Source organism: Mustela putorius, unplaced genomic scaffold, assembly GCF_011764305.1.
Source record: "Mustela putorius furo isolate JIRA1106 unplaced genomic scaffold, ASM1176430v1.1 tig00000743_pilon_pilon_pilon, whole genome shotgun sequence".
Lineage (NCBI taxonomy): Eukaryota > Metazoa > Chordata > Mammalia > Carnivora > Mustelidae > Mustela > Mustela putorius.
The window spans coordinates 480,936-501,229 of record NW_025421464.1 but is presented as its reverse complement, the minus strand read 5'-3'; the positions used below and the strand labels follow the sequence as shown (position 1 = coordinate 501,229).

At 49.4% G+C, this 20,294-nt stretch overlaps 1 protein-coding gene across 2 annotated transcripts in view; it reads right to left on the bottom strand.

The window, feature by feature from the left end:
• Positions 1 to 5,708, bottom strand: part of RSPO4 (R-spondin 4) — a 29,543-nt gene extending 23,835 nt beyond the window's left edge. For both annotated transcript variants that reach the window (XM_004746738.3, XM_045084220.1), the window contains exon 1: positions 5,513 to 5,708. In XM_004746738.3, coding sequence (XP_004746795.1) covers positions 5,513 to 5,591 — 79 coding nt within the window. In that variant the 5' untranslated portion in view covers positions 5,592 to 5,708. The remainder of the gene's footprint in view (positions 1 to 5,512) is intronic.
• Between the last annotated feature and the right edge of the window lie 14,586 nt (positions 5,709 to 20,294).

Sequence of the window (20,294 nt, the reverse complement as noted above, 5' to 3'; positions counted from 1 at the left end):
AAGCCACATGCCTTGAGAAGGACAAGGCCACCAATTCACGTCCACCAAAAATAAGCATACAGCTTGCACAATGTGTCAGGGACCATTGCTGCTCATTGAGGCAATCTGGTGTCGCAGGTGGAGCTCTGCAGCGGGGCTCCCTGGGTTCACAGGCCATCTGTTCTGGGACCCATGGGGCCTTAGTGTCCCCATCTGTGATACAGGGACCTCCTGGAACCTGTCTCTGAGAGATTTACAAAGACTGTACTGGGCTCAGCTGATCCGACAGCCTCCACACTTCCTTGACGGCGGTAAAAATTCCTGTATTATATCAGTTCACACACAACATTCTGAAAACACACATCAGTACAAACACTCACATGCTCTCACACCCAACTCTGTGCACACACACGAGCATGCACACTTGCTTCCTCGTACACACACTCAACCTGTACGTGTAAATGGAAACACATGTCTCAAAGTAATATTTAATCTTAATACTTGCAATACGTTCTGATATTTTCTAAAAAGGAGGTTAGCTATCTCTAGCCTCTGGGCCAAATCGGGCCCTTGGCCTCCTCATATGGCCTGTGAACTGAGGAGGGTTTCCAACAGCAACAAAGAAGAGTATGGGACATGGCATTGGTGGCCCGTAAAGCCGGAAGTATTTACTGTCTGGCCCTCTACAAAGAAAGTTTTCTGACACCACCACCACCCCCATATTTTCTATCCTACACTGTCATGTTCTGTTCGGCTGCACTGTACTCCACTTCGTTCACTGCTCAGCTGTACTTCCTAAATTAATTCCCTGATCTTGCAGATGGGTTGCAAACCTCAGTTTGAAAACTGTGCATTCATACCAGAGTCTGTTTTCTCACTAGACGGAAAAATGGGTGAATAAACAGTGAACTGATTGACGGACACAAAGACACAGGAGAAGAGAACAGGTAAGGTGACCTTAGCCAAGCAATATCCCCTTGTTGAGTGTCAGATGGCTCAGCTGAGACCAGGAACACCCCAGACCTGCCACTGAAGGCTGTGTTGAGGGGCAGTAGGGTCCTGTCTGTGTCTGTCTTCCTGACGGGTCTGTAATTGACATCTCAAGGAGACACCGAGCCCTCTGACAGGCGGGGATGGCAGAGCACATCTCTACCGTCCTTGTCAACACCTAGACCAGAGCCTGGCCTGGAGGAGGGGCTCAGGGAGTATTTCTTTGGGATAAAGGCGACATGCCAGTGGCATCCAAGGCCCCTCTGTGACTGGATTCTCACCCTGTCTGCAGTTGGACCTCTCTTCCTCTGGCCACACAACCCCTTTTCCACCTGACCAGACCCTCCCTTTCTCCTGCTAGAGTCCCCAGCCCTGTCCCTGCTCCCACCTCTCCTGACAAAATCCCTGTGATGAGGCCCCTCTCAGATGCCATCACCCTTGCCGCCCCTGGCAAGTCATCAACAGGACCCATGTATATTTCTACGCACAGGCTCTGGAGCTTCCAAGACGCTGGGTCCCTGGTCCCAAAGTTCCTGGACAGGTCAGTGGACTTTCTGAGCCTCTGTTCCCTTGTCTGGGAAATGGGTGTCCACTAGGCAGTGTGATAGCGAGGAGTCCCACAGTGCAGAACCCCTGGCACGTGGCCAGCCCTCGCTAAGTGGCCTCAAGGCTCTCCTTTGGTGACTGGGTGGGGGCTGAGTGGTTCCCATCCCTGCAGAGGGAGGTGGGTGCCCCCAAGGATGGGGGATGTGTGAGATGAAAGCAGCATCTCCTTCAAGCCCAAGTTTGGCTCCAGAACTGGCTGCAGAGCGAGAGGGCATGGGATCAGAGATAAGTTTATTGAGTGCCAAACATACTGCTTTCCTTTTCTCAAGCAGACCTATTTTATGAAGAAACCCAGGCCCTAAGGGGCAAAAATGACTTGCATTCTGCTGGTAGCCTTCTACTGACATGCAGTGCCTTTCCCGAACCCTCTGGGTATGGGTAACACCCCTTACTCCATCTGTTAGCAGCTGGTTCCCCTTCCAGAGCTGCCTCTGATGGGTGTCTTTACCTGGTGTCACCTGGAGGCCGTTAGCGAGGGAGATGCCCCTTGTTCTGGGCCCGGCCCTGGGCCAGCCCTGCAGACAAGAAGCCAGGATCCTTCCCCATTTCTGCCACTGCCTCAGGCACCTGCTTTCTGGGTCTTAGCATCCCTGCTACACACAGGGGACAGGGGGACAGTGCTGCCTGCCCTGAGGTCCATGCGGGACTTTGCAGTTTATAAAGAATGATCATACTCATCCCACTCAAGGGAGCTGCTGCCACAGTCTTTTTATAGATGAAGAAAAAGAGACTCACTGAGGGGACAAGGGCAGAAGTGAGACTCAACGCATATGAAAGCCCCTTTCTTCCCCAATCCAGAGAGCACCCTAGCCTGCTGTCAAATGGGAGGGAGAAGTGGTAGAATCTTTACAAAGCACCTACTGGGAAGTCTGTCACGGCCTGCCTTTTTCTTGTTGCCTAAATGAAACTCTGTATCAGGGTTTGGGGGGTGCAGACTGGAGCTCCCTCACGCTCCCTGACTGTCCCATTGCCCGGACACCCCAGCATGTCTCAAGAGAAATGTTTCCATCTGGTTCTGATTCATTTACACTTAATTAATCAACATGTTGTTTTGTAAGAGACACTTGAGATCCAAGAACCTTTCTCAAGCGTTTTCTTTCATTCTTTCTTGTCTTAGAAACAGAGAAATTAAAGAAAAAAAGAAGGAAAGAAACAGAAAAATTGGGTTTCATCGGAAAACAGTGACGCCAGGCTTGAGGAAGCACGGGTCTGCGGGTGCCAGGCCCCACGGGTGGCAGCTTGGGCTGGACAGCTGCTGGGCCTTGCAGAGCAGGCCGAAGACTGAGGCCCAGGACTCGGGGATGGAGTGGGGGTTGGGGAAGTCAGGGAAGGGGTATTCCTCCACCGTGGCAGCTGCTTAAGGGCAGGTCCTGGTCTTTAGACCTTGGTGTCTGCAAGCTTTCCAGCTTTTGTTGAATGAACGGGTGAAAGGATGGATGATGGATGACACCATGGCCAGGGCCTAGGTGTCTTCAGGACACAGTCTCCTTCTACAGTGACAGCAAAATGTCAAAGCCGCTAAGACCCTCAAGGATGTTGTGTGGAGTTTTCCAAACAGCTGTCTCATGAAAAATGGCCCTCTCCTGCATAATTACTTTGGGAAATGTCCTGCTGTCTAGCCCCACTGCTTTACCATGAATGCTCTGATAAGTCCTGCAGTGGAGAAATCTGCTAAACCCAGCATTTCTCAAACCTATTTGGCCAGGACTCCTAAGACCAGTTGCCGAATATGCTCTAGGAAGGGTTTTCCTATCCCTCCATCCACCCACCCAGAGCCAATGGGGAAACTGAGGGTGTTGGCAGGAGCATGGGGGTCCACCGTCTGGGTGCAAAGGGGTCCCGGGGTGGGAGTGAAATCCAAGGCTCTCTCCATTGCACCTGACTGATGAGTGGAGCTACAAGCCTCTCTCAGGAGATGCTGGAGGGGGCATGTTTATGTCCTATACACAAGACATCAATTACTGTGGGGAGGGGCGCCAAGAGCCCCTTTCCCAAACAGGGGCAGCATCGGGAGCAGTCATGTCCAACCTCTTCACCGAGCAACTGGGGATGGGGAGAGGGAGTGGAGGTTTTCTTTTTCTTTAATCTCTGTGTGTGTGTGTGGGGGGGGGGTCTTTTTAGAGCTGTAAAGCATCTTAAAGATCTACCCAACCAACTCCTCTTCAGATGCAGAAATGGAGATTCTGGGAAGGGGGAAAGGGAAGGCCAACAGCTCAGGAGCCATCCTGACAGGCACAGTGGGATTCCAGCCTGCATTGCTACTTACCTGCTGTGCAACCTTGGACAAATCAGTTTCCCTCTCTGAATCCTCATCCAGATCATAAGCATCGCCCTGCCCGCCCTCCCCCCCACCCCTGTGAGGCTGTTGTGAGTAGCCAGGGACACCACACACGGGAAATGACGATGACTGGTACCGACAAGTGCCCCTAGGAGCCCGTGTACTTGGCTACTCACTTAACAAACATACACATTCAGTCTTGCCCACAGCTGCCTGTGAGTCCAATGTTCCAGATTATCATTCCTTTTGTTAAAGGGGAGTCAATGAGGAGAAAGTTTTTATTTTTATTTCTTCGGTCTGTTTGAAAACTGAGAAAAATCTCAGAGATATTCTAAAAGACTGTCGGATGGGTAAACCCAGGCTCAGAGAGGCAAAGTGACTTCCCCAAGGTCACTCAGCTGGTCATTGAGGAAGACACCGTCCAAGGGCCATTCATAGAGGAACATTCCCACAAAGTCCCAAACCTGCCCCAGTTCCCCTGAAGCCCACCCACTGCTCAGACCCCTGGGTCCCTCCATCCAGTCACACCAGGGATGGGAGCTCTTTGGGTCGGTCAACCCCACCCAATCCCACTTCCCCATTTTCCCAAAGTCCCTCTCTGCTTCCTGCTCCACTCCAGGAGTAACTGTGTCCATGCAGGGCTTTTCACTCAAACGAACTAGAAGCTTCTAGAAGGCAGACTCTCTTTCTTATTCCCATGTAGCCTTGTTCGGACCTCGCAGGACAGCTTAGCAAAGTTCCCTAACCTGTAAAGCCTTGGCATCCAGCTGACATAGGAAGTGGTAGGGATTCCCTTAATGAGAGAAAACCTTGGCACAGTGGCTGGGATTCCAAGGTTGCCTCTCAGACTGGTACCAGCTCAGGAGACTTGCTCCCCTGCTCATCCTCCTCAGCCAGGCAGGCTCTGCCGACCCCCACTCTGCAGCAATGACCTCAAACGCACCTCTTGAGGACATTCTGACTCTCACAGTGAGCGACGGGGACATAGGACCCTATGGGCCCCAGGTACATTTCTAGTTTGACCTTGATTTACCTTCTGAATGTTCCCAAGAAGTCAAGATGGAAAAACTGGGGGGACTCTGGGGCTTCCGCTGGGTCATCTCAGAACAAATGGACTTGAATTCTGGTCTCAGGTCTCCCTGAATTCCCAAAGCTCATATCAGAGGGGGCCAGAGGGCCAGAGGGGGCCCATGAAGGAATACTGCCGCCTGCGCCCGGAAGGTGACAAGGTGAGTCAGGGTCAATGATGGGCCTGAGAACGGGCCATCTGGACTCCCAGCCCAACACTGTATATGTTTTCTCTCGGTTCAGCATGGATTCTTGGCATGGCTTCTAAGCCACTAATTCTGTCCCTTAGTCCCAGTGTCCTCTGACCTGGCACTTGGGGCCTCCTGTCTTTGCACAGAGCCACCCTCCTTCTCAGCAATGCTGCTACTATAGGGAGTGGGTCAGTGAGAGAGCCCTACCAGCCCTTCCTTCCTTGGAGAGCAAGCCAGCTTGCTAGACAGGTGCCCTGGGCCTCAGTCTACCTGTCTGTAAAGTGGGCCATTGGAGGTGTGAGTGGTCCATGGTGCCGGGACACCATGCTGATGTTCCAAGGGCCATCGCCCAGTTTGCCCTGCCGTGCACGCCCTGCCACCAGCCCGCTGCCCCTCGTACCTTGCTTCTTCCTTCGGCTCGCTGGGAGCATGTCCACGGCGTGGGCGAGGAGCAGCAACAGGCAAAGTGGCGCCCGCATCTGGGCAGCCTGGTCGGGGCTGGCGCGCGGGGCTTTCCCCGGAGGCCCGATGGCTGCTCCCGGCGCGCGGACACATCCGCGGGGCGAGGGCTCGATACCGCCGCCAGGCACGCGCCGTCCGCCCAGGGGCCGGCCACCAGGTCGAGTGAGGGCGTCTGCCGAGCCGGGACACTGCCCTGGCTGGGAGGAGCCGGCGCGTGGGGCGGCGCGTTAACCCGCTCAGACGGCGCGCGCGGCGGGGGGCGGGGGTCGCCCGGCGGGGGTCGCCTGGCGGGGGTCGGGAGGTCGGTCGGTCGGGCAGTCCGCGGTCTGGCGTCGTTCCGCCCCCTGCACTGCCGCACTCACAGACCCGCCGCCGCCGGCCGGCCAGACGCAGGTACAAACGCGCGACCGCCAAGTGACCCCCATCCCGGCGCTCTCGGCACCCCGGACACCCTACTCCCCACCTGCCTCCGATTTTCTCCCTCTTCTGTTGCTCCTGGCTCCTGCGCCTGGCCCTTCGGGGGCCACTTCTGAACTTCCTCTTGTTTTCTCTGTGTCTCTCAGTCCCGTACCCTGAGGCCTGACCGTCTGGTGTGCACACTCTCTGCTCTGCCTTGTTCTTTCAAGAGAGTCCCGGGACCCTTCTGGCCACGGACCTTGCATGTTTCCTGCGCGGCCTGCGGGGAGCCCCTAATCTTTGATGCCAAGTGACCGGCACCTCATAAATTCACTGGACTGTGTTTCCTCCAACCTTATCTACTGGATGGGGAGCAGCTCTGGCCGTTTTAACCCTTTCACAGCCGGATCCCTCCACCTACCCAGCAGACAGTGCACTCCTCCCTCCGGTCACACTCCCCACCTTAACCAAGACCAGTAATAATAATGGTAACTATCATTTTTGATGCCTGTGTGCTTGGGGTTGTGCTAAGCGCTTTACACATAATATCATCTTCAAAGTCATCCAGTGAAGGTCTACTCTGATCAGCCCCACTTTACAGGGAGGAAAGAAGCTCAAAGAGGCCAGTGACTTGCCCAAGACCACACCCAGCAGGTCAGCGCCTTGTCTGCGTCCAGCGCCTGCCCTCTGGGCCACTACTCAGGACACAGTGAAACGTAGCTTGGACAGTCTCTTGCTGAACAACTGTCCTTTCCTTTTCCTGTGTGTGTGGCTTGTCCCCCTTAGCCCCTTCTCTCCATCCTCAGTGAGTCCCAGGCCCTCCACCCCTCTGAGCCTTTCCTGTGTGGCCTCTCCATGAAATATTGGCCTACACATCTCATCCCCTTTCTTCGCTGACTCATTCAGGACCCTGCCCTAGATATGCCCCTCATCCAGGAAGCCTTCCTGGATTCTCAGGCCACGTTCAGTTCTTTCTCTGGGCTCCCACAATTTCTTTATCACAGCTTGGCCCTAGGTGGTAACTCTTGATGTCTCTGTCCCTCACTCTACATTGTCAACTCTTGGGAGGCCAGAGATGAGGTCATATCTGGGTCCCTGGAGCCCTGGGCCACACTGGATGTTGTAGAATGAATGAACGGATGAGCTCTCTGGATAGAGGAGTCTCCTGGTTTCTACATGGAATTCAGGTATGGGGAGAAATGAGGTAACCCTAGAAGATCTGGAGGAGGAAGTTGGAAAGTCAGCCCCTATTCAACCACCCCCCAGTCCTGAAGTCTCCAGAGTCCAGAACAGGATAGCCCTGGGGTGAGTAGGGCTGGGAAAGAGCAATGTGCATGGTGGCAGGGATGGGGGTGGTGGTGCGTGCCAAGGCCATGGCTATTGGACAGACACCCAGCTCTGCAGGCTGTAGCCTCTCAGTCCTTCTCTTCCCACGTCCTGTGCTCCACCTACCCAGCCTCCTCTCTATCAGACTCTGCTGTGTGCTCTCAGCAGGGCTTTTTTCTGTTCCCACCGTCTGGAAAATCCTTCCGGAGATATTTTCAGGACCTGCTCCGCTCAAGGTTACCTCCTCAAAGAGGACCCCTCTGACCGCTCCAGATAAAGCCGAACATTTCCTTTACCCCCTTACTTTGCTTTATTCTCCACAGTACCAAGTACATAGTCTTGTTTGAGTTTGCAGTTGGCTTCTTTGTAAGTTCTACGAGGGCAGGAATCTTCTATATTATCTGTATGCGTAACCCAGAAAGTGCTTAATAAATATGTGTGGAATGAATAAAAGAATGGATGAATGAGGGCTCACTCACCCACTGATTCACTGTAGGACCTCAGGAACCTCCTGCTGTCTTGGGCTCAGTTCCCCCTTGTTCAGTGGCACGGATGGGTTTTTGTGTTTTCTGAGAGCCTTACAATCCTTTTAGAATCCGCTATTTCTCAGATTCTGTAAGCCAGAACTCAGACCTCTACTCAGCTGTGAGATGTACAGAGGGTTTCAGGGTCTCTGTAGCTATAGGAGGCTGTCTGGGAATCTTAGCCTGCCATCTGGTCATCCTCAAGACAAGCATCCAGAGAGGACATCAAGGCCAGTGGCATCCCAGGAGGTGTGCACACTAGGGGCATCAGTTAAGGAACCACAGGACACAGTCACAAATAGATGAAGACGGGTATAATGGCTACAGCACATGACAGTCCTATTGGGTGTTCTGGATCAGCAAATCCTTCCCCTGCGTGGACAGCCGGGTCTCAGGATCCTTCCAGCTTGTGCTCTGCTCTCAGTACATGGCTTCAAGCTTGCTGTGGGTGAGGCAAGGCATGGAGGATCGTCTATGGGGGATACCGATGTCCTCCCACCTCCCACGGGCTAGAATTCAGTCACGTAGCCACACCTACCTGCAAGGGTGGTTGGGAAATGCAGTCTAGCCACGTGCTCAGGAAGAAAACCAAAAGAGTTTGGTGAACATTGGGCCATTCTATCACACTGGACCACTCTCATTCTTGCCTTAACGAGGCAGTAGTTCTTGCCTGTGTTGGATCTGACCACTACACTTTCTTTTTCCTAAACAGCCAGAGGACCTGGATTTTCTTCCAGGTGAAGGCCAACATTTTTCTTGGGTCTGCAAGGGCTGAAGGATGGCTCCTGCTAGAGTGACCAGTTGTCTCAGTTTGCCAGGAATTGCAGAGTTTCCTGGGATGGAATTCTATTTCATGTACAGCTTTGTGTAACCGCCACCACATCAAGATACTCAACTGCACTGGCAAAAAAACTCCCTTGTTACCCTTTTTGACTCCATCCACTCTCTCCTTTATACCTCAGCCCCTAACAACCACCAATCTGTTCCCCATTTCTACAATTATGTTGTTATACAAATGTTACATAATGGAATCTTGTAGCAGGTGTCCTTTTGAGATTGGCTTTCTTTATTCATCTGAATTTCTTGAGTTTCGTCCAAGTTTTGAATGATTAACAGTTGCATTTTAGGGGCACCTGGGTGGCTCAGTCAGTTAAGTATCTGCCTTCAACTCAGGTCATCATCTCAGGGTCCTGGGATCGAGCCCTATGTTGGGTTCTGGGCTCCCTGCTCAGGGCGGAGCCTGCTTCTCCCTCTGCTTGCCCTTCCCCCTGCTTGTGTTCTCATTCTCTATCTCTCTGGAAAACAAACAAACAAACAAACAAATAAATAACTAAATAAAATCTTTAGAAGAAAAATAGTTGCATTATAATGCTGAGTAATATTCCATTGTATGAATGTACTGGAGTTTCTTTAGTCATTCATTCTTTGAAAGACATTTAGATAACTTCCAGTTTTTGGTTATTAAGTATAAGGCTACTATAGATGTTTGTCTACAAGTTTCTGTATATCGTCTTTAGCAAAATGTCTGTGCATGTCTTTTGCACTTTTCAAAAAATATGTTTAAATTTTTTTATAAACATACAATGTATTATTGGCCCCAGGGGTACAGGTCTGTGAATCACCAGGTCTTTTGCACTTTCTGATTGTAATTTTTTAGTTTTACTGTTGCATTTTAAGAGTTCTTTATTTCATACAGAAGTCCTTTGCTGAGTATATGATTTGCTAGTATTTTCTCCTAGTCTATAATTTGTCCCTTCATCTTCTTTCCAGCATCTTTTACAGAACAAAGGTATCTAATTTTGATAAGGTTCACCTTGTCAATTTTTCCTTTCATGGATTATTCTTTTGGTGTCAAATCTAAGAACATTTGCCTAGTCTCAAGTCTCAAAGATTTTCTTCTATCTTTTTTCTAGAAGTTATATCTTTTTATGTTTAAGTTCACAATCCATTTTGAGTTGATTTTTGCATAAAGAATGAGGTCTACATCCAGGTTCATTTTTTGCCTGTGGATGTTCAAGTGATCCAGTATGATTTGTTGAAGAGGCTGTCTTATCTTCATGGAATTGCTTTTGCTCCTTTGTCAAAAATTAATTGGGCATATTTGTGTGAATCTATTTCTGGGTTATCTATTCTGTTCTGCAGACTATGTGTTGTTCTGTCTGCCAATACCTCACTGATTACCTCACCTGTCCTGATTACTGAAATCTTGAATTTGGGTAATCTGATCTCATCCACCTTATCCTTTCTCAAAACTGTTTTAGCTATTCTAGTTCTTTTGCCTTTCAATATAAATTTTATAATAATTTTGCCTATTCTTACAAAAAATCTTGCTGGGAATTTTATCAGAATTGCATTAAACATGTATATCAATTTGGGGAGAATTGCCATCTTGACTATATTGAGTCTTCCATCCATGAACATGGTATATCTCTCCATTTATTTATATCTTCTTCAATTTTTTTAAGAATTAGTGTTTTGCCATTTTCAAGTCCTAAAATTTTTATTTGATTTGCACCTAAGAATTTTTCTTTCCCTTTAAAAAAGGATTGTAAATTGTATTGTATTTTCAATTTTGTTGCCCCATGTGTTCATCCCTAGTTTACAGAAATACAACTGATTTTTATGTATTGATCTTGCACCCTGACACCTTGCTGAACTTACTAGTTTAAGAAGTATTTTTGCACATTTCTAGGGTTTTCCAACAAAGATAACATGTCTCCTGCAAATAGGGACAGTATTCTTTCTTTCGTTCTGATTTGTGATCCTTTTATTGCCTTTTCCTTCTTTATTGTATTGGCTAGAACTTCTAGCACTGTAATGAATAAGTGTGATGGGAGAAGACATCCTTGCCTTGTTCCCAACCTTAGTGAGAAAGCATTCAGTCTTTCATCGTTAAATACGATGTTGGCTGTAGGGTTTTTTTTTTTTTTTTTGGATGCTCTTAACAAGTTGAGAAATTTTCTCTCTATTGCTATTTTTCTGAGAGTTTTCAATCAGGAATGGGTGTTGAATTTTGTCAAAAAAAATTTTTGCATCCGTTCTTGATATAATCATGTGATTTTTCTTCTTTAGCCTGTTGATGTAGTGCATTGATTGATTTTTGAATATTGAACTAGTCTTCCCTCCCTAGAATAAACCCCATTTGGCCATGGTGTAGGATTCTTTATATATTTTGCTGAATTCTACTTGATAATATTTTGTTAAGGACTTTCACATCTATATTCATGAAAAACATTGACCTGTATATAATGTTTGTACCATCTTTGTCTGGTTTTGGTATCAAGCTAATACCAACCCCAGTAGAACCAGAAGTACAAAGCATACCAGAATAGAAATGCAAGGGTTCTGGAAACTAAATGGTCATTGTAACTCCAGCCTCCAAAAGTATATAAGAACCTACATACTACACCTAAAAAGTGAGACTGCCAGCCAAATAGGGTAGGGCCTTAAATAGGGCCTGAAGTTGCCTAATATGCTAGCTCAAACCACAGTTCGAATGAGAAAAGACAATCCACTAATGCTGAAACCAGGATGATTCAGATGTTGGGATCATCTGACAAGGACTTTAAAGCAGCCATCCAAAAAGTGCTTTGGCAAGAAATTATAAATTCTTTTGAAATGAATGAAAACATAGAAAATCTCAACAAAGAAAAAAAGTTATTTAAAAAAGAGCCAAATTGAAAGTACAAAACTGAACAATACAAAAATTGAAAAAAAGAAAAAAGAAAACCTTGAGGATGGACTCAGTGGTAGAGTGGTGATAACCAATGATGGACAATGACCCCAACTTCCTCCTTCAACAGGTGGGATAGCCTAGGCTTGTTCTATGCTCTTTTCCAGAACTCCCCAGCAGGGTAGAGAGCTCCAGATGTCCCAGTGGTACCTGTCTTGATGTTCTGCCTTTCATGGGCTGGCCTCCCACCCTGTTTCACAATTTATTCCCAGCCCCGCACTTCCCAGGATCAATTCCCAAATAAACTCTTGAACTCCAATCTTCGTCTCAGTGTTTGGTTCACAGCAACCCCAAACAAAGACAGTATCTTAATTTTCATGGCCTTGCATGGGGTAGTAAAGGTAAATACAACGTCCAATCCAGAATAAGTTCTCACTAGTAATATGTATTATCTGTGTCTCAGTTTCCCCTCCTACAAAAGAACAGCATTGAATCTTCCACCTTCCTCTGCTGAACTTTGTCTTGTTCTCCTGTTAAACCGGAACCTCCACCTCATCCTGTCCTGATTCTTCACCTCATCTGGTTTTTCCCAAGGGAGGGCAAACAGCCCGGTCCCTGGGTTGTTCAGGCAAACAAAGGAGCTGCTTTAGGCCAGCTGCCCCTCCTTCACTAACCCTGGTAGAATCGCAGCCTCCGTGGTGGGTTGGGTTGTTGTTTTTAATACCAGTGTGAAATAAATTGAAAAATTACCCATAAAATACAGGTTTTCAGCAGCTGGCCTGAAATTTCTTTCCATAAACAAACAAGTTTAAAGAGATGCCTTAATGCCACCCGCCAACTCCTCCCCTAGCCTTTTTGTCCTCCGGTGGGAGTGGGGTCTGCTAAGAGATGGCCTCCTGGGGAAAGGCAGCTGCTGGAGGCCACAGGTCATTGCCCGGCCTGCTGCTGACTTGCACCTCTCACCCCTGTCTATCTGCTCCAGGAAGAATCCCCCAGATTCGTCCCCCATCCCCAGTGCCTACACTCAGTGTGAACTTGGGAGCCAAAGAACCTAAGATTCAAATCAGAGATTTTCTACATACTAAGTGTGACTTTAAGCAAAGTACTTAGCCTATCCCTGCCTCAGTTTCCCCATCTGAAAATAGGGATAGAGTCAGTACCTACTTCATAGGCTTGTTTGAAGATTAAATTAAATATACATAAAGCTTAGAGAAGAATGCCCAACACAAGGCCGGGCTGTGTAACTCTTAGCTATTATTAGTTTTACAGGGCGGAAGAGAAACTAGGATAGAAGGTGGAGTAGGAGGTTTAGTGACATTTGGACTTTTCCACCATCCTTCTTTGGGGTTTCTCCTGGGGTGTTTATATAAACATCTGTCCGACACCCTGCAGTTTGCAAGGATTGCTGACATCCACTATTTCGTTTGGCTTGACATTTAACTATGGAAGTATTCAGGATGGGGGTTATAATTATTCCCAGCTCACAGAAGAGGAAACTGAGGCCTAGAAGGTGAACAGACTCACCTGTGGTGTTAGGCGTTTCTTTTTTGGGGGGTTTGAAAACCCAAGATGCATCCTGATTCTGGTTATACATAGAAACCTGACTCATAGTAGACTGAGTCCTGGTCATTCATCACACACTGAAACTTGACCTTGATCCTAGACCAAATACAATCCTGGGCCTAGGTGGGGCTCTGATCCCATTTGTGCTATGGTCTGAGCCCCAGACTAGCCACATCTTGGTTTCAGTTAGACCCTGAATGTTGTTTCCTGCTAGGCCTTGACTCTAGCTTCAGACTGAGCCTTGGTCTTGAACTTAGACTGAGCCTGACCCTGTGGCAGACTGAGCTCTGATCTTTTTTTTTTTTTTTTAAGATTTTAGTTATTTATTTGAGAAAGAGAGAATGAGAGAGAGAGCGCATGAGAAGGGGGAGGGTCAGAGGGAGAAACGGACTCCCCACTGAGCAGGGAGCCTGACACAGGACTTGATCCCAGGACTCCAGGATTATGACCTGAGCTGAAGGCAGTCTCTTAACCAACTAAGCCCCTCCCCCCCCCACCAGGTGCCCTGTGAGCTCTGATCCTTGTTATAGACTGAGTCATACTCCTGGTTCCATACTGACTCATGATACTGGTTCTGTACTGAGCCCTAGCTCCGTGGGGTCTCTAACCTAGAACTCCACCTATAGCCCCAATATGCATCTGTCATCTGAACCCAATTGCTCATCTTCCCCAGACTCCAGTCCATCACTCAGGAAATGAGAGAGAGAAGAACTTTTCTCATCACCATCAGGAGAAGGTCCAGGCACCACAGCAGGATTTATAATCTGTTCACAGAAGCCAGACCCCCATCTCATATGTTTGCAAAGCCCCCAGCCCTATCTGGGGGGCAGCCTCAAAGACCCATGTCCTCCTGACGCCAGAACTCTGAGGAGCTTCATTGTTTGGGTGGTTTTCAGTTTTGATTGTTTAATGTAGTCGTTTCTGGCTTTACATGTGCAGCCCTGGTCCTCTGGGGGTAAGGTTTTTCCTCTCCCTGCGGTTGGAGCTGTAGCTCTCTTTCAAACAAAGGAAAATTTTTTTAAACAGTGAAAATATTTCCAAAATATGTCCACAATCAAGTTGATCTCTCAGTCATTAGCTGCAGGAGAGAAGGGAAGGACAAAGAGAAGGTTTTTGTAACAAAGGTCGGGCAGGTCTCTGGTGGGCTGGGGACAGGGGTATGGGGCCAGCTTTGGCTCTGCATGGACACAAATGTGGCCCTGGGGCACAGAGATAAGAGAACGGAGTGCAGAAAGGTGGAGGAGAAATGCCCATGTCCAGGCCTCCAGATGCCCCCACTCTGGAAGGAGCCAAGATCCGGAGCCACTTACTTGCTACATGCCATTAACTCTGACCCTTGCTTTTCTTGCTTTTGAAATGGAGGCAGTACCATTCACCCAAGGAGGGCTCTGGAGATCAAAAGAGCAGGCGGTCCCTGAGCATCCAGCCCAAGTCTGACACTGAGCAGGTGTACCTAATAGCAGTTGCAGCCCTTGTGATGATGTGTATGCTTTGTGTGTCAGTTGAGAAGCAGCAGAGGCTGGTGGCACGTGGGCTTGGAGTCAGGCTGCCGGGTTCAGGTCTCACACTACCCGTGTGACCTTGGGCAAGTTGCTGAACTCCTCTGAGCCTGTTTCCTTATCTGTGAAATGGGAGTGGTAATCAAGTTAGGTGAGGATTAAATGGGTTACCCCAGGCAAAGCACTTAGAACTCTGCTTGACACAGAGTAAATGCCTCATCAGTGGGAGCTATTAGCATCTGTTCAAAAAATATTTCATGCATTCCTACCCCATTCGGGGCAGTGTTAGAAAAATTACTTCACCTGAAGAGCAGTGAGGGCCACTGGACCTCTAGGTTTTCTTGCCCCATATTCTCCATCTTGATTTTGACCATTAGTGGCTGATAACTGATGAATTGATGGATTCATTGTAACCAAGCACCAAGTGTGCGCCAGAGTTAAAGACACGAGGCCCTCATAGACTTGTGGGGAGACAGAGAAAGAGGAGAAATCACAACCAAGTAGGGGCACTTCTCAAATCCAGGCACATAGGAGAGGTTGTGGGAGATCAGACGAGCTGCTGGACAGGTGCCAGCAGGAGCCAATGTCTGAGCTGGGTCCTGAGCAGCTTGCAGGAATTAACCCAGTCACTCATTGAACACATACTTCCTAAGGGCTGGCCCACATGCCCAGGACTCAACAACGGTTCACTAGATCCAGATCTGGCCTTCTTGGAGCTTCTGGCCCTGGGGAAGACCGGGAGCCATAACCACGTCCATCTGGAAAGTGACCTTGGTGATGGTGAGTGCCATGAAGAAAGCTGGAGCTGGACCAGGTCAGGGCAGGGAAGGCTGCTCTGAGAGGGGACATGGAAGAAGAAATCTGAATGAGGTGAGGGAGCAAGCTGTGTGGAGATCTGGGCAGAGCATTCCAGGCAACGGGAACCGCAGAGGCAAAGGGCAGGAAGCAGGAATGAACTTGAGGCCGAGGCAGTGAAGGGAGGCAGAGTGGCTGGAGCAGAGAGAGCAAGGGGTATGTGGGAAGGGGGGCAGAGCAGTCACAGGGGTGGTAGGGTTGGGAGCAGGACCTTGTCTGAGTGTGTTCTAGGGAGATGGGAAGGGGAAGATGCCAGAGAGCTGGGCTCAGGACAGATAGGGCGGAGTCCTTCTTACCCAGGAAAATGTGCTGTAGTTTCCAACCTTCTCTGAAAGCCATCGGAGGCCGCTAAGGGGCACTGGATAGGGGAGAGAGACAAGATGGGACGCTGGCATTAGAAAGTCTTGAGTTCTGGGTCCTTCCACTCTTTCCCTTAATCCTCACAACAATCCATTTCACAGGTGGGGAAAAGTAGGCCTAAGGACACAGATCTGAGAGGACACAGATCTTTCTCCAGCTTGCCCGCCTTCTCTGGCCTCGGCCTCCCAGCCCAAGGACCCTCCAGACTCACAGCCTCCGCCCCCCCCCCCAACTGAGTCCTTAGCCACTTTATTCCCAATGGTTCAGCCAACGTTGGATGAGGAGGAAGTAGTAGGCACCACCACTCTGGGCTTCCTCAGCTCCTGAGTCCCAGGACCAGTCCCCAATTGCCTGCGGCTCCCAGTACCTACTCCAATCCCTCTAGACTTATGGGTTCAGCTCCCGAGAGGTCCTGGCCAAGGTATTATCTTTCAGGTCTCCTCCTTGCGAATTCTCTAGATCCTTCAGTGGCTGCCCTGCACATACCAGCTTGGCATTCACCATCCAGGTACCTGCTGGCCAGAGCCCAGGGAACAGCCGCCCTCCGGTGGGCTGGCAATTCTGGTAAGTTTATGCCCCGAGGAACAACTCCCGACCAGGGGTGCTACGAGTGTGTGGTGAAGCCCCTAGCTCCTGGCCATCTGTAAAATGGGGTTTGTGACTTTGCTGGCTGTGTCCCTGAAAGCAAGGACCTGGTCTGTGTATGTGGGGCCTCTTGCGCCCCAGGCCCTCTGCTGGCCTTCATGTTTAGCTGTGAGTTTGGTGATGTCCCTGCCCTCCTGGGTTGGGGGGGACAGTCTGGCTGGTTGGGGGTTGGGGAGGAAGGCAGATGATGGGTCAGTTATGGAAAATGCCCAGGGGTCGGGGAGAACCAGGAGAGAGGCATTCCCCATCCCCCAGCAGTGGGTGGGCAGTGGGAAGCCATGCTCACTTGGGTGGCTAGCTTCTGTATAAGAACAGAGAGCCAGGAGAGGAATGATTTCATTGAGGTGCTGGTGTAGTTCTCTCCCTTAGCTGCCCAGATGTGAATAGTGCTGCCGGTAGAAAGTCTCCATGGTATCTACTCATTTCACGTGGTAGACCCATGGATCCTCGGGGGCTGCCTGAGATAGCCCCTAACACATCCATATTCTAGCCAGTGTGGTTGGGACATGGCCATGTCCAGTCCCAGGGGAGGCTGGAAATGTAATATTCCACAGGCAGCCATGGGCTCAGCTAAAAGGCAGGGGGAAATGTTATTACCCAGGAGAAAGGAAGATTGGATGTGGAGGATGCCTGGCGGCCCTTGCCTCAGGTGTCAGCCACCAGCTGCCACTTCCTCTTCTCTGCGTGTCCCTAATTGGTCCTTGTTGGTGTGAGATGGAGGGAAGGATGGCTGCTCGTGGTCTTGAGTGAGCCTGAACCGCACCTGTGAGCCCTCACACGCTCCTGCAGAGCCCCAGCCCCGCCCAGCCCTGTCCCCATGCCCCGTCAGCCTGCAGTCTGTCCTCTCTATCCATCTTTGCTCCAGCCTTCGTTCCACTTCTCCCTTCTTACGAAACATCTCAGAAGCTCTGCCCACACCTGTGGGGGCTGTGTTCTCTCTCTCCTCCCTCCACCCTATCTGGAAGCTTGGCCTCTCTAGTTCCTGCTCCTTGGTGTAGCTTAGCCACTCTTCTCCCCAACCTCTGCCCTGCTGGACACCTTCCAGATGTTCTTGGGGACACTTACACCCATTAGAAACACAGAATGTGATACCTTGTTTGGGCAGAACAGGAGCAAGGTCACTTCACCTCTCTGAGCCTCTGTTACTCCATCTGTAAAACGGGGTTAAGAACATCCACTAACTAATTAAACAAATTTTTACTTGCAGCATACCTCACCAGGCATTTACATAAACCCATATAAATGCATCTGAAAGGGGGATAACAAAGCTGGTAACTCCACCCCCAAGGGCTTGAGAGTCCATGTGAAGCCCCTGATGGGCATCAGCTCAGAATGCCGCCCTTCTCAAACCACTTTCTCTCTTTCTTCCTCCTTTGCAAATTCATCTTGCCCTTCCTGCTCCTTGCTGCACACCTTGCTGCATTTCTGAGTCTGTCTGGGCTGTGTTCTCCCTCCATCTGTGATCTGACGGCTCCATGGGAGGTCCTATGGGCACTTTAAGCCCAGGGTGTCTGGGGCCAGACTCAGCTTCTTTCCCTCCTGGCTTATTGCTCTGGGAGGCAACCATCCACCCACTCACTGCATCTGTGCAGCCAAGCTGGCCCTCAATCCCTCTTCTCCAGCCCGGCCCCAAGTGTCTGCAGCCACTTCCCTATGTCTCAGGCTCTGAGGGCTCCTTCTGCCCTCTGTGCCCGTCCTGCACCGAGCACTCAAGCATTCTTCCTAACCCACTACTTTTGTCACCCTACCTATAGCACTTGCTGTCGTTGCTCCCTCAGTACTTGACTTTCTCTGCTCAAGGGGCCTCCTGCAAACACCTGCAGGTCTCCACCAAGGCCAGAGGAGCTTGGGAATTAACAGAGCCAAGCGTCCCAGCAGTGATCAATGGGAGTTGGATATATGCCCAACTTCCTGTCTTTAGTTGGGATAGCGCTAAGCTATGTTCTTCACGCTCATCCAGGAGTCCCCAGTTGAGATCCAGGTGGGATAGAGCTCACATAGCCCACATAAGCAACCTGCTTGATTATGCATCATTTTGGCTGTCTTTCCTTCCAGGCCTCACTTTCCTGTGTTTCCCTGAATCACTTCCCAAATTAACCACTTGCTTGACTCTTCATCTAGATGTCTGCTTTGTGGGGAACTCAAACCAAGATACCCCCTCTTCTGTTTAAAGTATAAATCTTCACCATACTCCAGTGTCTTCATTGTCTCTGGGTCACGAATTTTATGAAAGCCACAGCTTTTCTCCCTAGAGCCCATTATTAAAGCCCATTTGCCTCTATCAGGATGACAGCTGAGCCCCTTACCAGGCAGTCAAGACCCACATGCACCAAACTTTCCACTGTGTGCCTGCCCTTCCATCCTTTATTCATGCTGTTCCCTCTGGTATGAAATGATTGTCCTTGTATTTAATATTCATCTGAGTTATACCTACCATCCAGAGTTCAGCTCAAGTCCTCCTCCTTCAGGAAGCCTTCCAGATCCCATTAATCCTTGGAGTGTTTCCACAGCCTCAAGAGACAGCTCCCCTCTTGTGGCACAAACACTGTCTTGAGTTTTACTTAGTTTGTTCTTCCAGAACACAGTTAGGTTAGCAATTTCTTTGTGCATGGGTCTGAGAGCTGGGAGAGGTGGAGATGTGGAGGTGAGTCAATGTAGAGCTTGCCCTGAGGTCTGAGCAATCCTGTGGAGAAGATGTACTGGAGATGGGGTTGGCCTTCTAGACAAGACTATCAATTCCATGAAGACAGGAACTATTTGTATACACTATGAGAAAGGCATGAATCATTTATGTTAGTGACTTAAAATAAGGATTGGAAAAACATGGACCCAATTGGGTCCATCATTTGTTTTTATAAATAAAGTTTTACTGGAACATGGCCACATGTATTTCTGTATTGCCTATGGCCCACTTTTCGCTACAATGACAGAGACCACATGGCATGTAAAGACTAAAATATTTGCTATCTAAACTTTTATAGGAAAAGTTCACTGACCCCTGGTATAGGACACCAACAATTATGTGTTATCTCACATAGCTTCTAGGGGCCAGGAACTTGGGAATGGTTTAACGGGGTGGTGGCTTGGTGTCCTTCAGGACGTGGCAGTGCAGAATTTGGCTGGGACTGCACACATCCTAGGGTCTGGCTGGGAGAAGAGGACCTTCCTCCAAGGTGGCTTACTCATACGGCCGGAGAACTAGTGCTGCTGGCTGGGATCTCAGTTCCCCGCCACAAGGTTGCTTGTGTCCCCTCACAGTGTGGTGGGTGGATTCCTGTACTATCTGTGCTCACTCTACAGAGCCTCATTGAATCTACACAACAAGCCTCACTGAATCCTCATAACATCCTTGAGGGACAGCAATGACTTCTATCTACATCTCTCATTTGAGGAAATCAGAGCTCAGAGAGAGGAAGCATCTTGCCTGGAACAGAGACAGACCTACCTAGCACTTGACCACCGGTCTCTCTGGTTCCAAAGTCCTGTTCCTAACTACTGGGCTGCCTTTCTGAATCATCACACAGTTTCAGTGAATGATCTATGGCTGGGGAGCCAGGATGACTTCAGCTTGATGTAGACCTTCCCTTGTTGGGGTAAGTGGTCCCACCCTCCGACCAGTTACCAGATTTGTGTGTAGGCTCTACCCTCTCTCAGACTCTCAAATCAAGTGAGTCACTGGTCCTATCCAACCTCCCTTCCTTATATTTTTGCCATCCACCTCTTCTCTTTCCCATCCCCACGGCTTTAGTCTTGGCTGTCTGGTCTCCCACTTGAAGACAAAGTCAGAGAAAGCAATGCTTCCTGCTGATGTCCCTTGATTTTACCTGGCTGGCATACCCTCAGCTCTCCCTCTGGCCATCTTCTTGGAAGATCAAGATA